This window comes from Leuciscus leuciscus (assembly GCF_965113295.1).
Source record: "Leuciscus leuciscus genome assembly, chromosome: 21".
NCBI lineage: Eukaryota > Metazoa > Chordata > Actinopteri > Cypriniformes > Leuciscidae > Leuciscus > Leuciscus leuciscus.
In genome coordinates this window covers 12,955,294-12,979,982 of record NC_138745.1, presented here as the reverse complement: position 1 = coordinate 12,979,982, position 24,689 = coordinate 12,955,294, and the positions used below count along the sequence as shown (strand labels likewise).

The 24,689-nt window shown below is 38.1% G+C and overlaps 1 protein-coding gene across 1 annotated transcript in view; it reads left to right on the top strand.

Moving 5' to 3' along the window:
- The window catches only part of avl9 (AVL9 homolog (S. cerevisiase)), a 71,559-nt gene that overhangs the window by 7,365 nt on the left and 39,505 nt on the right, over window positions 1-24,689 (top strand). Inside the window, exon 2 of the mRNA XM_082152752.1 lies at window positions 11,642-11,762. Coding sequence (XP_082008878.1) covers window positions 11,642-11,762 — 121 coding nt within the window. The remainder of the gene's footprint in view (window positions 1-11,641; window positions 11,763-24,689) is intronic.

Here is a 24,689-nt window from a genome sequence, read left to right as displayed (position 1 = left end):
CTGCGGTGGAAACGCGGCTTAAGTCTGCGACTGCACAGGGCCTCGCGCTAAAGTGACAGTTGATGATGTAAAGCCAATGAAAAGTTCCTGTTTTTGCCCTTCGAAATATTATTAAAAGACATGGCTACAAGTGAGACTGTGTATCGTGATTCTGTACTATTCTGCTAGTTGAAAATGTATTATGCAGTAACTTAACTATTATTCTGAGAGAGTGTGTGTGACAGTGATTTATGTGCATAACAGTTACATGTCAGTCATTCTTTTTTTATAGTCTATGGTCCGTCAGCACGGAATCGCTCGTCAAGTTCGTAGAGAGCTTATTCAGTCCATTTTAAATTCAGATTTTGGCCGCCTCTCAAATGGGTTAAACCATAGATATATTACCTATGAAGTTAAGTAAATGCGCTAGAAAATCCACGCTCATTCAAGGATGTGCATTTATAGCATGGACGGAGAAAGCGCCGACACCTGCAGGATTTCATCTGACGGTACATAAGCATATTATAATCTATCTGTTCCGTGAGAGCAGAACCAACGAGCCTTTATATCTATAGACGTTTTTAAATCTGAAAACTCCAAAAACCAACGAAATTGTCAGACATCCATTAGTGCATGTTCACAGAGGAAAACAACTGAAATACAGCGCTGGTTGTTCTCTCGAACGATACTCGACGACAACGACGGAATCCAAAGCCGTGGGCGAAGTAATGGGTGTATTAAATTGTATGAAATAATCCCGAAAAAAGCACAAACACTGCAGAGATGGCAAGTTCAGCAGCTAAAATTTGCTGAGGTGAAGTGAGTAGTGACGCGGCTAACAGCAAACAAACGTCTAGCATTGACATCAGCGGGAATCCACCTGTCACTCAAAAGTGGACACACCCTTAATTATGCAGAACTTTAAATATTAATCAACTAAACGGATGAGTTATAAAAAAATTCACCCCCCTCACAGTTGTTATGAAGGGCAAAATTAGCTGTATAGACCAAAGCCACATAGAGAACCAGGCTGTAAACATGTTTTTTTCTGCTGTAAAGTTGGTCATTTTAACATGGGGGAGATACAGATTTGACTCACTTCTGCAGCCAGCCTCAAGCGGCCAGTCGATGAATTGCAGTTTAACTCACTTCCGTGTTGGTTTCAAGAGAGAGACGGGGAGGTTGCCGCTTGGATAAAACCTGTTGGAAAGCATCTTTTGCAGCGATTTTTGGGACCGATTTTGCAAGTTCTCCCACTTAGAAATCATGGAGGGGTCTGAAATTGTCATCGTAGGTGCATGTCCACTGTGAGAGACATAATCTAAAAAAAGAAAATCCAGAAATCACAATGTATGATTTTTTAACTATTTATTTGTATGATACAGCTGCAAATAAGTATTTGAACACCTGAGAAAATCAATGTTAATATTTGGTACAGTAGCCTTTGTTTGCAATTACAGAGGTCAAACATTTCCTGTAGTTTTTCACCAGGTTTGCACACACTGCAGGAGGGATTTTGGCCCACTCCTCCACACAGATCTTCTCTAGATCAGTCAGGTTTCTGGGCTGTCGCTGAGAAACACAGAGTTTGAGCTCCCTCCAAAGATTCTCTATTGGGTTTATGTCTGGAGACTGGCTAGGCCACGCCAGAACCTTGATATGCTTCTTACAGAGCCACTCCTTGGTTATCCTGGCTGTGTGTTTCGGGTCATTGTCATGTTGGAAGACCCAGCCTCGACCCATCTTCAATGCTCTAACTGAGGGAAGGAGGTTGTTCCCCAAAATCTTGCAATACATGGCCCCGGTCATCCTCTCCTTAATACAGTGCAGTCGCCCTTTCCCATGTGTAGAAAAACACCCCCAAAGCATGATGCTACCACCCCCATGCTTCACAGTAGGGATGGTGTTCTTGGGATGGTACTCATCATTCTTCTTCCTCCAAACACGGTTAGTGGAATTATGACCAAAAAGTTCTATTTTGGTCTCATCTGACCACATGACTTTCTCCCATGACTCCTCTGGATCATCCAAATGGTCATTGGCAAACTTAAGACGGGCCACTGGTTTAAGCAGGGGAACCTTCCGTGCCATGCATGATTTCAAACCATGACGTCTTAGTGTATTACCAACAGTAACCTTGGAAACGGTGGTCCCAGCTCTTTTCAGGTCATTGACCAGCTCCTCCCGTGTAGTTCTGGGCTGATTTCTCACCTTTCTTAGGATCATTGAGACCCCACGAGGTGAGATCTTGCATGGAGCCCCAGTCCGAGGGAGATTGACAGTCATGTTTAGCTTCTTCCATTTTCTAATGATTGTTCCAACAGTGGACCTTTTTTCACCAAGCTGCTTGGCAATTTCCCCGTAGCCCTTTCCAGCCTTGTGGAGGTGTACAATTTTGTCTCTAGTGTCTTTGGACAGCTCTTTGGTCTTGGCCATGTTAGTAGTTGGATTCTTACTGATTGTATGGGGTGGACCATAGACATAATAAATACATAGACGCCCTATTGGCCGATTTGGAACGTTGCTGCGATACGTCAACGCGTCCGCCATTTTGCGGAGGGCAAGACTGCGCTGTAATCAAATGCAAGTAAACAGGTGAGCTGCGTTTTTTCTGGATAAAAACCCCAAAAAATGTAAATACATTTATCAACCGATTTCAGTGGTTTGTACGTGGTGTACAAAAAAGTTCCATCTCTAGTTATTTAAAATCTCGATAGTTAGACTTTTAATTTTTTTAATAAGGAATGGCCAAAGCTCAGGCTTGTCATGTAGCCTATTTGGCTTTTTATTCTTGGATAAGAATTGTGAACACCCCCATACTGAGATATAATTTAATTTTCACATTAAATTAAATAAAGTTTTCTTATTGTGGAAAAAGCATATTCTGTCATTGACCGATTTTAGCAATAACAAAGATAACTGATGGATCCTTTATGGTAATACATATGATATGGTACAACTACAGTGCAATGCAAATAGTAAATATAAGATAAAATGAGAAGTAGGCTAATAGTAAATAGTTTAGTCAATAAAATAAACAAACAGTATACAGCAAATAAAATAGTAATGAAAAGTATAATTATATAATATCATAAGTACTATAATATAATAATAATAATAATTTATTGATAATAGCATATAGTTTATATATAATACTATAATAATAGCAATAGAATATGAAATATCAATTACAGAATATAGACAATAAAAAATAATAAGTTAAATAGTTACTATGAATAGTACAATAATTTAACAGCATAACTATAATAGATTGATAATCGCAAGTGGTATATTATTATAATAACAATAATAAATAATGTAAATTTATATATTTTAAAATATTCTTACATAGGCTATATAAAATAAAATGACGCAACCCTGTCTCTTTTTGTTAAATTTCAGTTTTTAAAAGGTATAAGAAGCTATACAAGTCAAGAAATAAAGTAAACGATTCAGTCAAACATACAGCAGGCTACAACGTTAAAGTTAAATAGCCTAAATATATAAAGTTATGAAACTTCACTTTGCCCTCAGCCAAAACGATTTGCCAAGGAACAAATTATAGATTAATGAGACCAAAGATCGCCCGTTAGATATACACAAGACGAATTATTCTCAATGTTTAACCACTAGCCTAAAGACATCAGATCCAGCGGCGAACGTCAGAAGCACTAGCCGAGGTAAGGCTGTTCTCGGCGGGGTACATGAGCACTGAGCGCCCGGTGATCGCTGGATCTCACAACTCCGAAACCGTCTGATAACATTTTTAAATAGGCGCTATCTTTATAAATAAACCACAGATTTGACCTTTAAACAACTACATTGTCGACTGAAAAACTCTTAAAACTACATTTCGTGACACAATAACAGTAGTATTTAAAAATTTCGTGGCCTTTCTCCTCTGAAAATAAAAATAGTAAATGAAATACAACCAGAAACAATAAATTTTTTTTAATTTTTTTTTAATTTTTCAATTTTCAAATTTTCAAAAAGGTAATTCCCTGAGACCTGTTTTCAATTGTGTGGCGCTTTGTAAAGCCCCAAGCAGCACACGAAATAGGCATTTTTCTCAATTCTCATTATGAGAGGTATGGGAAAGTTGCCCTCCGCAGTATGGCGGCGCCGTTGACGTACGATCCAGCGGCCAATAGCTATGTATTTATTATGTCTATGGGGTGGACAGGTGTCTTTATGCAGCTAACGACCTCAAACAAGTGCATCTAATTTAGGATAATAAATGGAGTGGAGGTGGACATTTTAAAGGCAGACTAACAGGTCTTTGAGGGTCAGAATTCTAGCTGATAGACAGGTGTTCAAATACTTATTTGCAGCTGTATCATGCAAATAAATAGTTAAAAAAATCATATATTGTGATTTCTGGATTTTTTTTTTTAGATTATGTCACTCACAGTGGACATGCACCTACGATGACAATTTCAGACCCCTCCATGATTTGTGGGAGAACTTGCAAAATAGCAGGGTGTTCAAATACTTATTTTCCTCACTGTATATATAGGTTGTTTGCGCACGTGATATCAGGAAGCAACGTAATACACAAATGGCGACAGGAGGGTGACGGCAATGCGCAAATTGAGTTACTCCTCCCACTTCTGCTAGTTTTACTGAGATATCTTATTCCATGCGAATTGGCCATTACTATTACAGACATCCTGTGGTAAAATTACATTACTCCATCTACCCTTGTAAAGTTAATCCCATCCGAATAGGCTAGGGCTCAAGAAAGTGCAAGCAAAACTGGTGAAAAATGCACATTTCTCTCATTCATTCATAGGCTAGCCATATACTGCGCACCCCGTGGGGAACCACCCCTCACTGTATATAAATAAAACACCATCCTTGTGCATTTGCGAGCCGGGCCATCATTTTTTTTATTTTTTTTATCTTGGACTGTAACACCTCCAGTGGGCTGCCAAAGCTCACTTCTGTATATAAATGAAGAATACCTTGTCAGGAAAGAAATTGTGCAAAAATTGTGCATTTAATATGAAAAAAAAGGCATGATGGCACAATGCATTATTCCTTGCTTCACAGAATTTTGAAGTCCTCAAAAGTGTGCCCCCTCAGTCCGCTGACCTGTTAGCCTTTTGTTAGCCAACCCCTACTTTTGAAAAAATCCCAACAAATGGCATATCCAAATTACAGTTCATGAACCCTTTGTGCTAAAAGCATAGCCTAAGTATGGTTTCATTTGAAAGCAGACACTTGGCAGTTTATTGTAAAGTCAGAATTAAATTATTGTCATAATTATATATTTTTTATAAAAAGCTTCACATTTTTTAAAGTAATAAGAAACATATTTTTATGAAAAGTCTTTATGGAAATAAAGTTGAAGTTAGCATGGTTTTAATCTAGAAATGCACTGCAGCTAAAGCCACATGTCTGACCATATTATATGTCAAATCTGAAGATGATAAGTCTAAAACTTAGAATTGTATTAAATGTGTTTTAAGACAATGGGCCCTATCTTGCACCCAGCGCAATTGACTTTGTACACCGACGCATGTATCATTCCTATTTTGCACCCGCGCACAGCGGATTTTTCCCTCCACAGACGCACGTCGGTAAACTAGGAAATGCATTTGCGCTCCCGGGGGCGGTTCAGCGCAAAGAGGAGGCGTGTTCCGGCGCAAACGTATTTTGCAGGTTTAGAAAACAATTCCGCCACTGACCAGGAAAAACCTAGTCTAAAGTCAGTGGCGTGTTGCGATGTTATTCATATGCTATTTTAAGGGCGCATGCTTGGCCATAACCAATGTAGCGTGTGCACAACGTGCAGACACTTTGCTTATCTCATCTACACACTGACGCAGCAGTTCTCATTTTTAGAAAACCATACATTATTACAAGGAAAAATATTAACACATGAGGGAAATCATTGTTGTGTCCATGAAGATGTGAAAAAATAGGCATAAATCTAGCTTACACATTTACCCAAATTATTATACACCTGTTTAACCGAAGCTAATTTGGGTGTGTTTCTCCATCCCCAATGTCACTTCTCTGTGTTTTACGGTGCTGACGAGAACGTCGGTCTCCTTGGCTGTGAACCGCTCCTGGCGTGCGCCTGGCAAATCCGCCGTTATAATATCAATCCGCCACAGAACAAGCGCGCCTGCTCTTAAAGGGAATGTGAGATGACGCTCTGATTGGTTTGTTTCACGTTACGCCCAAACCACACCTATGAATAATGAAGCTACTTCAGACCAACCCATTTTAGATTTGCGTCGGGCGCAAGAGTCATTTATCCCGCCGGTATAATAGCAACAGCGCCCAAGACCCGCCCACAAAGTTACTTGCGTTTCGCGCTTGATACTTGCGTTTCAGATCGTTAAAATAGGGCCCTATGTCAGGTGATTTTATTTTGAGAAGACTCTAAAATGCTAACTGATGTTTATTGTCATCTTTTAAGCAACCATTCAGTGTATTGCCTCTATTGTTTTGTGTTGCAAACTGCCCCATTCAGTTTCAGTCTTCACTGCACACATTCACACCTCTCTAGCCTGGTTATGGCTCTAATTATTCTTTTTTTTGTCTTCATTATAATTACTGACGACTTTCTATTCACATTATTTTAATCCCTCATTTCTTTGATCAAACATCTCACTCCACCTTCTTGGAAACTGTATCAAATGCCCTTCTTGAAAAAAAAAAGAAACATTTCAGTGAGCTTTACTATTTTAAAATTATTAATAAACATAACATATTTGCTCAGCTAGGTGGAAGGTGCATCTTAGGCCTAGCTAGCATGTTAGCTTAGCACACCGAATACATGACAATTTTTTTTTTTTTTTCAAAAAATGTTTTTGCTCCAAACATACTTTTATAACCTTCTGAATCTGATGTGGCTTCGGATATAAAAAATCAGACAGCAAATATATTATTTTATAGTATTCTTGCACAATGATAGAGGCTATGTCGATTAGCGTTGCATTATAAATATAATCTATTATTATGAAGATACCCGACACAGCTTGAAGAACATAGATAAATCATATATCGTTGCAATCATGTGTTTGTTGTCTCCAAAACGTATGGAATTAGAATAATGTCAAATGTTTTTGAAATAAAAAGCCTGTTGAATTGCACTACTTGAAAAAAAAATAGGCATTGCATTAACCATGCTTGCATTTTAATGCATTGTATTTTTAGTGCTTACATTTTTATGGGCTGAACTTCAACATGGTTGAATATTTAAGCTGTGAATATTTCAATTAAAAACATTTCAAACACCTTTTCATTATTAAAAATTCAATAATCCATATTCACCTTTCATATTTCACTTCCAAAATATTCAAACTGTTTAAAAATACAGCCAATAATATTCAACAGGCAATTTTCGGTCCATTTTATTTCGCTTTGCAAATTCGCTTCCACAAATTCAGTGGTTCAGATTCGACAGTAAATTCAACATTGACGTCCAGGAACTGCAGGAAAAGCAGTAGATTGCCGAGCATACTTTCCATCTGCTGTTAGTCTACCACACCAGCAGATGGTGCAAAAGCGCGTGTTGAAGACCAGCAACAGTTAGAACAAGTCATTCATTCATAAAACTCATTTACAGAAATGTAAGTGTATTTGTGATTATTATGACGGCTGTTTTATGTGAAATTCAGTGTCTTCACGGTTACTTTTCCTGTGTAGCCTACATGCATCTTTCTCTACCGTGAACGAGATTATAATGTTATTCCCCGATGCGGATATACAGATCCAATGTTACATTTTTGAGGTTGACATATATTTCTCTTGGTTGTTTAGTTGCCTTAACTTTATATTGTGGCGATGTGCTGCATGCAGGCCATTAGGGTTTCCCTCAATACTTAAGGATTCCCCTGCTGGACATATACAACGCTTAACTGGACTACAGTGATGTAAAAGACCAAACTCGCAGGCAAGCAGATGGACTCAGAATAACGCGCAAAGCTTAATGCTGAGCGTTTCCCAGTGATAGATTGGCATACAGATGGCTTGATGTTGGACATTCGCACATTTAGGGACCGTCTCTAAAGTGTATACGACTTTGGTATACACGTTTCTAACTCCGATAGCATTTGAATAGAACGACTTACAGTCATAAAACCAACTGTAAAGTGTTCATTTAGTGTCAGGCATAATGCACACCCTTTGGATTTTTGATATTTATTCAAATAAATTTAAGTTTGCTATTGAAGTTAGAAACGTGTATGCCAATGTTGTATGCAACTTTAGAGACGGTCCCTAAATGTGCTAATGTCCAATATCAAGCCAATTTTTACATTTAGTCATTTAGCAGACGCTTTTATCCATAGCGATTTACAGTTAAACTAACAGTAGGAGGACAATATGCAAGTGCTGTGACAGTTTAAGCTAATGCAATACACGTATGCATACTATATATATGTGTTGATTTTATGCCAGTATATCACGAAACGCTCAGCATGAAACTTTGCGCATTAAGTTCATATTCTGAGTCCATCTTCTTGCCTGTAGCCTATATAATAGCCTACAGCCTACTTCCCTAATAAGGTGCAAGATTGGTCTTTCATATCACTATCAACGGAAGGGAAATCCTTGAGTATAAGGTATTGAGGGAAACCGATTATAATCCTGTTCATGGTAGAGAAAGCTGATGACATGTAGAATACACAGGGAAAGTAACAATGAAGTTATTGAATGAAACATAAACACAGCTTTTGTGTGTTTATCATCTTTTCCGCATATACTGACACAGATAATCATTTTCATTTTATGAATGAATGTCTTCGTCAGCAACAAGCGCTTTTGCACCCCCTGCTGGTGAGGTCGACTAACAGCAGATGGAGAGTATGCTCGGCAATCTACTGCTTTTCCTGCAGTTCCTGGACGTCAATGTTGAATTTACTGTCGAATTTGAACCACTGAATTTGTGGAAGCGAATTTGCAAAGCGAAATAAAATGGACCGAAAATTGCCTGTTGAATATTATTGGTTGTATTTTTAAACAGTTTGAATATTTTGGAAGTGAAATATGAAAGGTGAATATGGATTATTGAATTTTTTATAATGAAAAGGTGTTTGAAATGTTTTTAATTGAAATATTCACAGCTTAAATATTCAACCATGTTGAATTTCAGCCCATAAAAATGTAAGCACTAAAAATACAATGCATTAAAATGCAAGCATGGTTAATGCAATGCCTATTTTTTTCAAGTAGTGCAATTCAACAGGCTTTTTATTTCAAAAACATTTGACATTATTCTACTTAAAACGTCTTTATCTGCATATTACAGCGATCTCTGGAAGCCTTGTTTTTGTAAAGGAGTTCCTGGAAGTCACATGATATGGCTGTTCAACCAAAGCCACTAGACAAGCCTGCAACCTTGAGCTAAAAAAGCGTAAGGGCTAATGCGAACACTGCGGTTGTGTCGGTACGCAGGAAGCCAGAGGCCAATTTTTTTTTTTTTTTTTTTTTTCATAATCGAACCGATATGTAGATTTTACTATGATAAAAAGGTTATTTTATAAGAGAAGGCAGAGAAGGGAATGTCTCTACAGGTAGACTCATATACGGCATTACCATAGTATTTTTTTTTATTATTTTTTTGGTTTCCCTGTTTGCCTGTCTGCCTACCTGTCTTCCCTAGTTTGTTCCCTTGGTTATTGATTACGTATACCTGTCAATCATTATGTCTCCCCATGTATTCAAGCCCTGATTTTCCCTAGTTCTGTGTATGGTATCATCTATGTTTAGTTCTAAGTTTTAAAGTGTTGCCAGTTCTCCTGATTTTTCTTGTTCTGGATTATTGGACTGTTTTTGTCATATGTCATCAGTCGTGTGCTTCACTACAGCATGCAGTAATATGGTTTCCTAAGTGTTCATGCATTTGATCTGCTGTGTTCCATGTCGAATTTTGCAATCAATGGAAATTTGCAGTTTAATTAAAGGTACAATATGCAAGAATTTTTGCCGCTAGAGGGCGCTACATTCCAAACAACAACAACGGCGTAGCTTGATGACGATGTGAAGGAGCGTGGAATGATGGGAACTGTCGTTTTAAACTCCACCGTGGATGTAAATCAGTCAGACGGGAATCGAAAAATCATGTTCATGGATGATGAGGCTAAGTTCTATTTTTATAAATGTTGCGTTTAATGACATGCTTTTTGTGGCGAGGGGGGCGTGGTTCAGCGCGGTCTGTAACGGGAGAGAGAAGAGACGAGCAAGTAGGTCAAGTGCAAATGCACCTGTGTCTTATTGCAGTGATCCGCGTGGAGAGACCGCTTATAAGCCGCGCTGGAACGAGAGAGAGAGACTGGAGAGAAAATTGGACTCAGAGGAAGAAAACCGGTGGATCCGAGCTCTCATTTTTTAACTGTTTTGTGCCGTCGCGGTTGCCACAGTGAATGAGCGTTGTGCTCGGCTTTTGTTTGTTTTGCTTTATTTTAATAAAGTACGAGTCCCAGTCACGACGACGCGTCTTCTTCCTTCCTGACTCTTAAACCTCATCACACTTTTATTTCATTAAAATGAATTAACCGCAAGAAAAGTAAGGTTTAATACTTCATAGATGTTACTGTATTTGTTGAATTCATTGTTGTGATAACGCTGCGCAGTTTTACATGTTCTAAACAATTGTTGTAAAAGTACATTCGAACATGCCCACATCATTTGCCAAAATACTGATTAATCTTTATGTATAACACATGCTATGTTTATTTACATGGCCATAAACACCAGACGTGATAAACAATGTCAATAAACTAAACACAAATCTAAAGCAATAATACTTTCCTTACATAAACATAACTATTACCGAATGCTACATTTGGAAAATATAAAATTAAGCATGCTTTGTCGACAGAACCAGCTGCAATCGGTAAAGAATAATTGTGTCCCATAACGACTGCAAGAAACAAGCTAACGTTTGTAGCTTGATAGACGCTACAACTACAACTTCCGCATTTGTCCAGGACTCCACGCAGTATGAGCGGAAACCGAGGGTAACGCGGATATGACGCAATTGACTGGCGACTCCCAGCTCCCCCCTGCTCTAACGCCCCGTTTCCTTGGTTAAAATCGCAATTTTCTCACGATTTAAAAATAGTTGGAAACATTTGGGATATTGTAAGTAATCAACTTAACAAAATATATAACACTGGCCTTGAGATTTTGGGATATTTTAATGCAAAATTCTTACATATTGTACCTTTAACAAAACAAGTTTACAAAACCTCCACGGTTCAGGGTACATTATCTTATTATATTACCAATAACTTAGCTTGTCATCAGTTATTTCTTAATTGTTTTAAGTATTTTAAGTTAAAAAAATAAAATAAAAAAAAGGATCTGTAAATTTTACACATTTTACATTTTACTGCTCTGAAAAACAACAGAAAAAAAATAATAAATTAAAGTTAATTTTCAAAACTCTTCATTGTAAAACTAATTAAAATGTTATACATGCAAAGGTATTATATTATTTGCAGTGCATATTAAGCTCACACCACATGCCATGACAGGTTAACTTGGTAAAAAATACATTCGTTTTATTAAAATTGATGAGTACAAAGCTGTTCAAATATTTGAGCTGTGCTAAAAATATGCTAGATTTTTATAGTTTTCAGATAGCCCCTTTTCATCATTAACCTAAAATCAGTCTACTGTTGTCTTTTTATTTTTATTTCAGGTAGAATTCTCATATCCTCCCATTATTCCCAGTGCGGGTCATGACAGTAACACACTCCCAGAGGAATGGAAGTACCTGCCTTTCCTGGCACTGCCCGACGGAGCGCACAATTATCAGGAAGGTAAAGTCTCAATCTACACTACACTACACTTTAGTACAAATTGAGAAGAGTTTTTGAAATTCTACCTAAATACTTTTATTTCTTCAGTTGTAAATTTCTATAAAATCTGGTACCATTTGTACAAAATATCTTGAAAAGCCGATGTGAAATAACTCAGGTTTATTAGGGCCCAAGCCCTGAAAGGGCGAAGGCCCTATTGTTTTCGGTAGGATTATTTATTAGGGCCCAAGCCCTGAAAGGGCGAAGGCCCTATTGTTTTCGGTAGGATTATTAGGGCCCAAGCCCTGAAAGGGCGAAGGCCCTATTGTTTTCGGTAGAATTATTTATTATTATTCTTCTTATTCTTATTTTTCTGTCAACCTTTCGGGCACTTTTGAGACCCTTAACGTGCTCGAAAACTCTTGAAACTTTGCACACGGGTCAGAACCCGCGGCCATCAGGGCCGGGCTGAAGCTGGTACCCGGGCGTGGCAGGGGGGCTCGACAGCGCCCCCTTGAACGGGGTCCGCAAACTTGGTCCATACATCAGACACGCTTGCATGTAATAATATGAAACTCGGTACACATATAGATCTCATCGGGCCGAACAACTTTCGTACTTTTACTTTTTACGCCAGCCCAACAGGAAGTCGGCTATTATGGGTTGTTTGGAAACGCATGCTGTGGAATTTAATGTACTCCTCCTAGGGAATTCATCCATTCGCCTCCAAACTCGGTCAGCATGAAGTCAAGACATTGAGGATGCTAAATTGCGGACGGATTTTTGATATCTCAAACGGTTTGGCTGTGGCGAGGAAGCAAATTTATGGCGAATAATGGAAACAGGAAGTGTGTTATAAGTTCTGCATACATTAACTGATCTTGATTAAACTTCAGCAGTGTGTTCGTTGTAAGAGGCCGATCACATGGATGTGACTATTGTGAGTCAAAGTTATAGCGCCACCAACTGGCAGTAGTAAGTGTGTCCCTTTCAAAATGCTTTGAAATCACCCTCTTATTTTTACCCGATTTGCTTCAAACTTTATGTGTATAATGTAAACACACGGCAGATGTAGACCTGAGAAAGGATTTTTGATATCTTTAATACTGTTGCCATGGCAACGCTTCAAACTTTAATATTCTTTTTTGATGCTTTTGAGACTCTTAACATACTTGAAATTGGATGAAACTCGACAGACACATCACATTTATTAGCCCGTAGACATGTGCAAAGTTTCAGAAACGGGCGTGGTGAGGGGCTCAGTAGCGCCACCTTTAGTCATAAGTGGGGGCTTAGTTTTAAGTAGAGTCACAAAAATCGTTATGTATATTGTTCTCATCAAGCCGGACAACTTTCTAATTTATAGTAATAAGCTGTGACCAACAGGAAGTGAGATATTTTGGTTTAAATGTGATTTTTTGGAGAATTCTCTCCCTCTCTCTCTCTGCCTCTGCGTCTCTGTGTGTGTGAGGGGTGGGGGGATTTGTCTTCTGAGTGAGATTTGTTTAAAATTCCTGTTTTTCAAGGTTTCAGGGGCTTTTGGGGCCTTAAACGTGCTCGAAAACTCTTGAAACTTTGCACACAGGTCAGAACGTGCGGCCATCAGGGCCGGGCTGAAGCTGGTACCCGGGCGTGGCAGGGGGGCTCAACAGCGCCCCCTGGAACGGGATCCGAACACTTGTCCATAAATCAAACACACTTGCATGTAATGATATGAAACTCGGTACACATATAGATCTCATCGGGCCGAACAACTTTCGTGCTCTAAGTTTTACGCCAGCCCAACAGGAAGTCGGCTATTATGGGTTGTTTGGAAAACGCTTGCTGTGGAATGCGAAGTACTCCTCCTAGAGAATTCATCCAATCCCCACCAAACTCGGTGTGCATTAAGTCAAGACATTGAGGATTCTAAATTGCGGACGGATTTTTGATATCTCGAACGGTTTGGCCGTGGCGAGGAAACGAATTTATGGCGAGAAAAGAGAAACACGAAGTGGAATAACTTCTGCATACATTAACTGATCTTGATGAAACTTCAGCAGTGTGTTCGTGGTAAGAGGCCGATCAGATGGATGTAACTATTGTGAGTCAAAGTTATAGCGCCACCAAGTGGCAGCAGGAAGTGTGTCACTTTCAACATGCTTTTGACAAAAGTGGGCGGGTTAGTTTTAACTACAGTAAAAAAAAAATAGTTTGCATATTGTACTCATCTAGCCGGACAACTTTCTAATTTACATTCATTAGCTCCGGCCATCAGGAAGTCAGATATTTTGGTCTGAATGTGGATTTTTTTGCTAAATCAGCCTCTGAATGTTTAGCCACTCCTCTTAAACTATTTATTTTATTCCCACCAAACTTTTTCAACATGATGAAAATACATTAAATATGCTAAATTGTGAACGGATAATAAATATCTCAAACGGTTTTGCTATGGCGAGGGATTAAAGTAATGTCCAAAAAGGAAACACTAAAAAGCCTCAAATCTTCTAAAAATGTAATTATATACCATTTATTTCTATATAAAAGTATACAAATATTACAACTAAACCCATTTTTTTCTGTTAAAAAAAAAAAAAATTATTCTAATTTTATTCTAAAATTAAAAACAGTAAAGTAAAAAAAAAAAAAAAAGTCATGCATAGGGCTATTCTGCCCTCTTGTGTCCAAAAGGACATCAAAATAGTATATACAACTTTTTACTAGGTAGGCCAATATTGTATTTAAATATACATTTATTAGGTATGTGTCTGAGGATATTTTCCCACCGGTTAATCGGCGTGTGACACGAGCGGGTGCTTTTAAATTGCTAATATAAATGTGAAAGAAAAATACGGACGTCCGCACGGACATTGATAATGTTGCACACACAAATCACACACATGTTGGAAAGAATGATACTTTTAAACATAACACTAAACCGCCATTAAGTGTCGCCAGGCGACCGTCTTAATGAGTGAGTCATTGATTCATTCGTTCAAACGATTCGTTTGAAAGACTGAGTCATTCATGATTAAGACATATGTTTATGGATTGATCATTCAATCTTTGAGTCAACCGATTCGTTCAAAATGCTGAATCATTCAGTAATGAGAAAACACATTGCTGAGAGATGCGCGTGATGATTCTGCTGTGATCTTTTTGTTTAACTATTTTCGCTGCTGAAACAGAACAAAAACAGTCAATATTGCATCTAAAATGTAAGTGACTTGATTATAACTGTTTTTTAACCTGTTGTATGAAATCAATGTCACAGTTTCAATCGTGATTGTATTCAGGAAACAGCCTTCTCGTCAAGTGAGGTTGCTTAACTGTTATAAAATATATCAAAACTCCATATTTATATTTTTTATAGTCAGTAAGTTGTTAACTGAGTTTGTTTTTTGTGTGCTGATCTCATTTGTTTACATTTCTCCTGGAGAAGCTGCATGAGCCTCAGCAGCGCAACCTTGTTACCATTGATCAACTGATTACTGGTAATCCATTTATTAACAACTGTTGATTGCAACTTAAAATGAATGTAATAAAATTAGAATAATCTCTCGTTTTAGTGTTTCCCAAGTTATTTTTTTGTCATTGACGTTCTAATCAGGCTACTCTGGTCGGGCAAGTAAAATTCTCTTTCAGGTTGGCCTATTGTATTTATATATAAATATATTAGGGATGTGACTGTGGGAAAATTTTCCCACCGGTTAATCGATGTGTGACATCGCTGGGGGCTTTTGAATCGGTAACTTAAAAACGAAAGTAAAATATGTTCGTCCGCACGGACATTGATAATGGTGCAGAGCGAGCGCATTGCAATCTTGATATCGCAGTCTGTTCATTATAGCCATTATAAAATATAATAATAAAATAGTCAACCTAACATATAAAAATTACACTGCTCTGAATAGTATGAATGGTACTGACCATTTAAACACAGTAATCACCGCTAAACTGTGATGTTTCCAAGCACATATTTGCGCATGTGAAGAGGATAATTTTTCCCTTCAATAGTGGAACGTGAGTGAAGTACAAAGCCTATAATAAACAAATGTTTAGCATCCAAAAAATGTAATATATATATATATATATATATATAACAAAAAAATAAATAAAAATAAATATATATATATATATATATATTTTGTTTTTGTTTTTGTTGTTATATATATATATATATATATATATATATATATATATATATATATATATATATATATATATAAATATAGCTGCGAGCAGCGATGGAGGGCCCAAGCCGGTGAAACCGCCACCCCGGTGCCTTTAGTGTAACTAAAGGCACCAGGGTGGCGGTGCCACCGGCTTGGGCCCGCAATCGCTGCTCGCAGCTATATTTTATTATTATTCTTCTTATTCTTATTTTTCTGTCAACCTTTCGGGCACTTTTGAGACCCTTAACGTGCTCGAAAACTCTTGAAACTTTGCACACGGGTCAGAACCCGCGGCCATCAGGGCCGGGCTGAAGCTGGTACCCGGGCGTGGCAGGGGGGCTCGACAGCGCCCCCTTGAACGGGGTCCGAAAACTTGGTCCATAAATCAGACACGCTTGCATGTAATAATATGAAACTCGGTACACATATAGATCTCATCGGGCCGAACAACTTTCGTACTTTTACTTTTTACGCCAGCCCAACAGGAAGTCGGCTATTATGGGTTGTTTGGAAACGCATGCTGTGGAATTTAATGTACTCCTCCTAGGGAATTCATCCATTCGCCTCCAAACTCAGTCAGCATGAAGTCAAGACATTGAGGATGCTAAATTGCGGACAGATTTTTGATATCTCGAACGGTTTGGCCGTGGCGAGGACACGAATTGATGGCGAATAATGGAAACAGGAAGTGTGTTATAACTTCTGCATACATTAACTGATCTTGATTAAACTTCAGCAGTGTGTTCGTTGTAAGAGGCCGATCACATGGATGTGACTATTGTGAGTCAAAGTTATAGCGCCACCAACTGGCAGCAGGAAGTGTGTCCCTTTCAAAATGCTTTGAAATCACCCTCTTATTTTTACCCGATTTGCTTCAAAGTTTATGTGTATAATGTAAACACACGGCAGATGTAGACCTGTGAAAGGATTTTTGATATCTTTAATACTGTTGCCATGGCAACGCTTCAAACTTTAATATTCTTTTTTGATGCTTTTGAGACTCTTAACATACTTGAAATTGGATGAAACTCGACAGACACATCACATTTATTAGCCCGTAGACATGTGCAAAGTTTCAGAAACGGGCGTGGTGAGGGGCTCAGTAGCGCCACCTTTAGTCATAAGTGGGGGGGTTAGTTTTATCAACAACAACAAAACTTGGTATGTGTATTGTTCTCATCAAGACGGACAACTTTCTAATTTACATTAACGATCTCCGACCAACAGGAAGAGAGATATTTTGGTTTGAATGTGGATTTTCTGAAGAATTTTCTCTCCCTCTCTCTGTGTCTCTGTGTGTGTGAGGGGAGGGGGGATTTGACTATTGCTTTTATATTGTTAATCAAGGTTTCAGGGGCTTTTGGGGTCCTTAACGTGCTCAAAAACTCTTGAAACTTTACATACAAGTCGGAACCCCCTGCCATCAGGGACGGGTTGAAGCTGGTACCCGGGCGTGGCAGGGGGGCTCAACAGCGCCCCCTTGAACGGGGTCCCAAAACTTGGTCCATAGATCAAACACGCTTGCATGAATTAATTTGAAACTCAGTACACATATAGATATCATCGGGCCGAACAACTTTCGTGCTCTAAGTTTTACGCCAGCCCAACAGGAAGTCGGCTATTATGGGTTGTTTGGAAAACGCTTGCTGTGGAATGCGAAGTACTCCTCCTAGAGAATTCATCCAATCCCCACCAAACTCGGTGTGCATGAAGTCAAGACATTGAGGATTCTAAATTGCGGACGGATTTTTGATATCTCGAACGGTTTGGCCGTGGCGAGGAAACGAATTTATGGCGAGAAAAGAGAAACACGAAGTGGAATAACTTCTGCATACATTAACTGATCTTGATGAAACTTCAGCAGTGTGTTCGTGGTAAGAGGCCGATCAGATGGATGTAACTATTGTGAGTCAAAGTTATAGCGCCACCAACTGGCAGCAGGAAGTGTGTCACTTTCAACATGCTTTTGACAAAAGTGGGGGGGTTAGTTTTAACTACAGTAAAAAAAAAATAGTTTGTATATTGTACTCATCAAGCCGGACAACTTTCTAATTTACATTCATTAGCTCCGGCCATCAGGAAGTCAGATATTTTGGTCTGAATGTGGATTTTTTTGCTAAATCAGCCTCTGAATTTTTAGCCACTCCTCTTAAACTATTTATTTTATTCCCACCAAAATTTTTCAACATGATGAAAATACATTAAATATGCTAAATTGTGAACGGATAATAAATATCTCAAACGGTTTTGCTATGGCGAGGGATTAATGTCCAAAAAGGAAACACTAAAAAGCCTCAAATCTTCTAAAAATGTAATTATATACCATTTATTTCTATATAAAAGTATACAAATATTACAACTAAACCCATTTTTTTCTGTTTTTAAAAAGAATTTTATTCTAATTTTATTCTAAAATTAAAAACAGTAAAGTAAAAAAAAAAAAAAAAGTCATGCATAGGGCTATTCTGCCCTCTTGTGTCCAAAAGGACATCAAAATAGTATATACAACTTTTTACTAGGTAGGCCAATATTGTATTTAAATATACATTTATTAGGTATGTGTCTGAGGATATTTTCCCACCGGTTAATCGACGTGTGACACGAGCGGGTGCTTTTAAATTGCTAATATAAAAGTGAAAGAAAAATACGGACGTCCGCACGGACATTGATCATGTTGCACACACAAATCACACACACGTTGGAAAGAATGATACTTTTAAACATAACACTAAACCGCCATTAAGTGTCGCCAGGCGACCGTCTTAATGAGTGAGTCATTGATTCATTCGTTCAAACGATTCGTTTGAATGACTGAGTCATTCATGATTAAGACATATGTTTATGGATTGATCATTCAATCTTTGAGTCAACCGATTCGTTCAAAATGCTGAATCATTCAGAAATGAGAAAACACATTGCTGAGAGATGCGCGTGATGATTCTGCTGTGATCTTTTTGTTTAACTATTTTCGCTGCTGAAACAGAACAAAAACAGTCAATATTGCATCTAAAATGTAAGTGACTTGATTGTAACTGTTTTTTAACCTGTTGTATGAAATCAATGTCACAGTTTCAATCGTGATTGTATTCAGGAAACAGCCTTCTCGTCAAGTGAGGTTGCTTAACTGTTATAAAATATATCAAAACTCCATATTTATCATTTTTATAGTCAGTAAGTTGTTAACTGAGTTTGTTTTTTGTGTGCTGATCTCATTTGTTTACATTTCTCCTGGAGAAGCTGCATGAGCCTCAGCAGCGCAACCTTGTTACCATTGATCAACTGATTACTGGTAATCCATTTATTAACAACTGTTGATTGCAACTTAAAATGAATGTAATAAAATTAGAATAATCTCTCGTTTTAGTGATTCCCAAGTTATTTTTTTGTCATTGACGTTCTAATCAGGCTACTCTGGTCGGGCAAGTAAAATTCTCTTTCAGGTTGGCCTATTGTATTTATATATAAATATATTAGGGATGTGACTGTGGGAAAATTTTCCCACTGGTTAATCGATGTGTGACATCGCTGGGGGCTTTTGAATCGGTAACTTAAAAACGAAAGTAAAATATGTTCGTCCGCACGGACATTGATAATGGTGCAGAGCGAGCGCATTGCAATCTTGATATCGCAGTCTGTTCATTATAGCCTTTATAAAATATAATAATAAAATAGTCAACCTAACATATAAAAATTACACTGCTCTGAATAGTATGAATTGTACTGACTATTTAAACACAGTAATCACCGCTAAACTGTGATGTTTCCAAGCACATATTTGCGCATGTGAAGAGGATAATTTTTCCCTTCAATAGTGGAACGTGAGTGAAGTACAAAGCCTATAATAAACAAATGTTTAGCATCCAAAAAATGTAATATATATATATATATATAACAAAAAAATAATAATATATATATATATAAACACACTTAAAAAAAAAAATATATATATATATATATTTTGTTTTTGTTGTTATATATATATATATATATATATATATATATATATATATATATATATATATATATATATATAAATATAGCTGCGAGCAGCGATGGAGGGCCCAAGCCGGTGAAACCGCCACCCCGGTGCCTTTAGTGTAACTAAAGGCACCAGGGTGGCGGTGCCACCGGCTTGGGCCCGCAATCGCTGCTCGCAGCTATATTTATATATATATATTTATTATTATTCTTATTTTTCTGTCAACCTTTCGGGCACTTTTGAGACCCTTAACGTGCTCGAAAACTCTTGAAACTTTGCACACGGGTCAGAACCCGCGGCCATCAGGGCCGGGCTGAAGCTGGTACCCGGGCGTGGCAGGGGGGCTCAACAGCGCCCCCTTGAACGGGGTCCGAAAACTTGGTCCATAAATCAGACACGCTTGCATGTAATAATATGAAATTCGGTACATATATAGATCTCATCGGGCCGAACAACTTTCCTACTTTTACTTTTTACGCCAGCCCAACAGGAAGTCGGCTATTATGGGTTGTTTGGAAACGCATGCTGTGGAATGTGATCTACTCCTCCTAGAGAATTGATCCAATTGCCTCCAAACTCGGTGTGCATGAAGTCAAGACATTGAGGATGAAAAATTGCCAGGGGATTTTTGATATCTCGAACGGTTTGGCTGTGGCGAGGAAACGAATTTATGGCGAATAAAGGGTCACAGGAAGTGTATTATAACTTCAGAATACATTAACTGATCTTGATGAAACTTCCACAGTGTGTTCGTTGTAAGAGGCCGATCACATGGATGTGACTATTGTGAGTCAAAGTTATAGCGCCACCAACTGGCAGCAGGACGTGTGTCACTTTCAAAATGCTTTGAAATCACCCTCTTATTTTTAACCGATTTGCTTCAAACTTTATGTGTATAATGTAGACACACGACAGATGTAGACCTGTGAAAGGATTATTGATATCTTAGATACTGTTGCCGTGGCAACGCATCAAACTTTAATATTCTTTTTTGATGCTTTTGAGACTCTTAACATACTTGAAATTGCATGAAACTCGACAGACACATGACATTTATTAGCCAGTAGACATGTGCAAAGTTTCAGAAACGGGCGTGGTGCAGGGGCTCAGTAGCGCCACCTTTTGACAAAAGAGGGGGAGTTAGGTCTATACTTTTATCTACAATGATAAAACTCAGTACGTATATTGTTCTCGTCGAGCCGGACAACTTTCTAATTTACATTCATTACCTCCGACCAACAGGAAGTCAGATATTTTGGTTTGAATGTGGATGTTTCGAAGAATTTTCTCTCTCTCTGTGAGAGGGAGAGGGAGAGGGGGGGGAGAGATTTTTCTTTGAGTGAGAATACTTTTAATTATTGGTTTTCATGGTTTCAGGGGCTTTTGGGGCCCTTAACATGCTCGGAAACTCTTGAAACTTTGCACACAGGTCAGAACCCGCAGCCATAAGGGCCGGGCTGAAGCTGGTACCCGGGCGTGGCAGGGGGGCTCGACAGCGCCCCCTGGAATGGGATTCGAACACTTGTCCATAAATCAAACACGCTTGCATGTAATAATATGAAACTCGGTACACATATAGATCTCATCGGCTTGAACAACTTTCGTGCTCTAAGTTTTACGCCAGCCCAACAGGTAGTCGGCTATTATGGGTTGTTTGGAAACGCATGCCCCTGGATTTCGATATACTTCTCCTTGGGAATTGATCGGATTGCCACCAAACTCGGTCAGCATGAAGTCAAGACATTGAGGATGATAAATTGCCAGCGGATTTTTGATATCTCGAACGGTTTGGCCGTGGCGAGGAAATGAATTTATGGCGAGAAAAGAGAAACAAAATGTGTGTTATAACTTAGTCCGTTTTACTTACAGTTATAAAACTCGCCACATATATTGTTCTCGTCGAGCCGGACAACTTTCTAATTTACAGTTATTAGCTCGGATCAACAGAAAGTCAGATATTTTGGTTTGAATGTGGATTTTCTCTGACAGAGAGAGTGCCCTCTGCCATTCTGTGTGTGTGTGTGTGTCTGTGTGGGGAGGGGAGGGGGGTGTCTGTGTGTGTGTGGCGAGGAGGAGGAGGGGCTCTCACTCTCTCTGTGTTTGTGTGTGTGTGGCTGTCTGTCTGTTACAGTGAAAAGAGCTTAACTATTTCATTCATTTGTTCTGCATTAAATGATAAATAATTCTCTAAGGCCTTGCTTTTTTGTATATAAAATATTTATATATAAAAATGATATGTATATATAAATATATATTAGGTATGTGACTGAGGATATTTTCCCACCGGTTAATCGATGTGTGACACCGGCGAGGGCTTTTAAATCGCTAATATGAAAGTAAAATACTCCCGTCCGCACCGACATTGATAATGCTTCGGAGCAGGGCGAGGGTTTTCCATTATTTGCTATGGAAGTAATGAACTAAAAAACGTTCGCTTTGTTCTGCTCGCTCCTCGCCGTGGACGCGCACCGTCATGAATGACCATGCAGCCGTGCACTTAGTTTGTTTAAAATTAGTCCTGCATTAAAAGGATAAAGAAATATCTAAGGTCTTGTCTTTTTGCATAGCACTTTATGGATATTTTTTAAATGACAAAATATGCATAGAACATATCTTTTAAATGTATTGTTTGCTTTAAATAAAATTAATATTGTATGTTTGGTGATTCAAGCTGAATGAATTTAAAATTAATGTGCTATATATATTAGATCAATATATATGTTTTCCTTAAAATTTTAATCAACACTAACTTTATTCTCATCAGAATTATAAATTTTTGTATAAAATAATACTACCATTAAAAAAAAAAAAAAACAGTCATTAGCTTGGATCAACAGGAAGTCAGATATTTTGGTCTGAATGTGGACTTTTGGCAAAATCAGCCTCTGATTTTTTACCCACTCCTCTTAAGTGGTTTATTTAATTCCCACGAAACTTTTTCAAAATGATGAAAATACTTTAAAGAAGCTAAATTGTAAACCGATAATAAATATCTCAAACGGTTTTGCTATGGCAAGGGATTAAAGTAATGTCAAAAAAGGAAACGCCTAAAACCTATCTTCTAAAAATGTAATTATACTCCATTTATTTCTATATATAATTATACAAATATCAGATCTAAACCCATTTTATTCTGTTTTTTCAATTTAATAATTGTTTAAGTTTAAAAACATCCAGAATGTTTTTTTAGTCCAAAAAAAAAAAAAATATATATATATATATGTCATTCATAGTGCTATACTGCCCTCTTGTGATCAAAGTCAGGTAGGCCTATTGTATCTATGTAAAATATCAAATATACTAGGTACCCGTATGTGACGGTGAGGAATATTTTACCACCGGTTAATCAACGTGTGACACCGCTGGGGACTTTTGAATTGCTAACTTAAAAACAAAAGTAAAATATGTTCGTCCGCACTGTAATGGATAATGGTGCAGAGCGAGCGTTTTCAATGAATTCCTATGGAAGTAGGAATTAACTAAAAAACGTTTGCTCTTCTCTGCCCGTTCCTCGCCGTGGACGCACACCATATATATATATATATATATATATATATATATTTTTTTTTTTTTTATTTTTTTTGTTACATATATATAATGTATATATTATTATTTTTTGTTACATTTATATATATATATATATATATATATATATATATATATATATATATATATATATATAAATAAATATAGCTGCGAGCAGCGATGGAGGGCCCAAGCCGGTGACACCGCCACCCCGGTGCCTTTAGTGTAACTAAAGGCACCAGGGTGGCGGTGCCACCGGCTTGGGCCCGCAATCGCTGCTCGCAGCTATATTTATTCTTATTCTTATTTTTCTGTCAACCTTTCGGGCACTTTTGAGACCCTTAACGTGCTCTAAAACTCTTGAAACTTTGCACACGGGTCAGAACCCGCGGCCATCAGGGCCGGGCTGAAGCTGGTACCCGGGCGTGGCAGGGGGGCTCAACAGCGCCCCCTTGAACGGGGTCCGAAAACTTGGTCCATAAATCAGACACGCTTGCATGTAATAATATGAAACTCGGTACATATATAGATCTCATCGGGCCGAACAACTTTCGTACTTTTACTTTTTACGCCAGCCCAACAGGAAGTCGGCTATTATGGGTTGTTTGGAAACGCATGCTGTGGAATTTAATGTACTCCTTCTAGAGAATTCATCCAATCGCCTCCAAACTCGGTGTGCATGAAGACAAGACATTGAAGATGCTAAATTGCGGACGGATTTTTGATATCTTGAACGGTTTGGCCGTGGCGAGGACACGAATTGATGGCGAATAAGGGACACAGGAAGTGTATTATAACTTCTGCATACATTAACTGATCTTGATTAAACTTCAGCAGTGTGTTCGTTGTAAGAGGCCGATCACATGGATGTGACTATTGTGAGTCAAAGTTATAGCGCCACCAACTGGCAGCAGGAAGTGTGTCCCTTTCAAAATGCTTTGAAATCACCCTCTTATTTTTACCCGATTTGCTTCAAACTTTATGTGTATAATGTAAACACACGGCAGATGTAGACCTGTGAAAGGATTTTTGATATCTTTAATACTGTTGCCATGGTAACGCTTCAAACTTTAATATTCTTTTTTGATGCTTTTGAGACTCTTAACATACTTGAAATTGGATGAAACTCGACAGACACATCACATTTATTAGCCCGTAGACATGTGCAAAGTTTCAGAAACGGGCATGGTGAGGGGCTCAGTAGCGCCACCTTTAGTCATAAGTGGGGGGGTTAGTTTTATCAACAGCAACAAAACTTGGTATGTGTATTGTTCTCATCAAGACGGACAA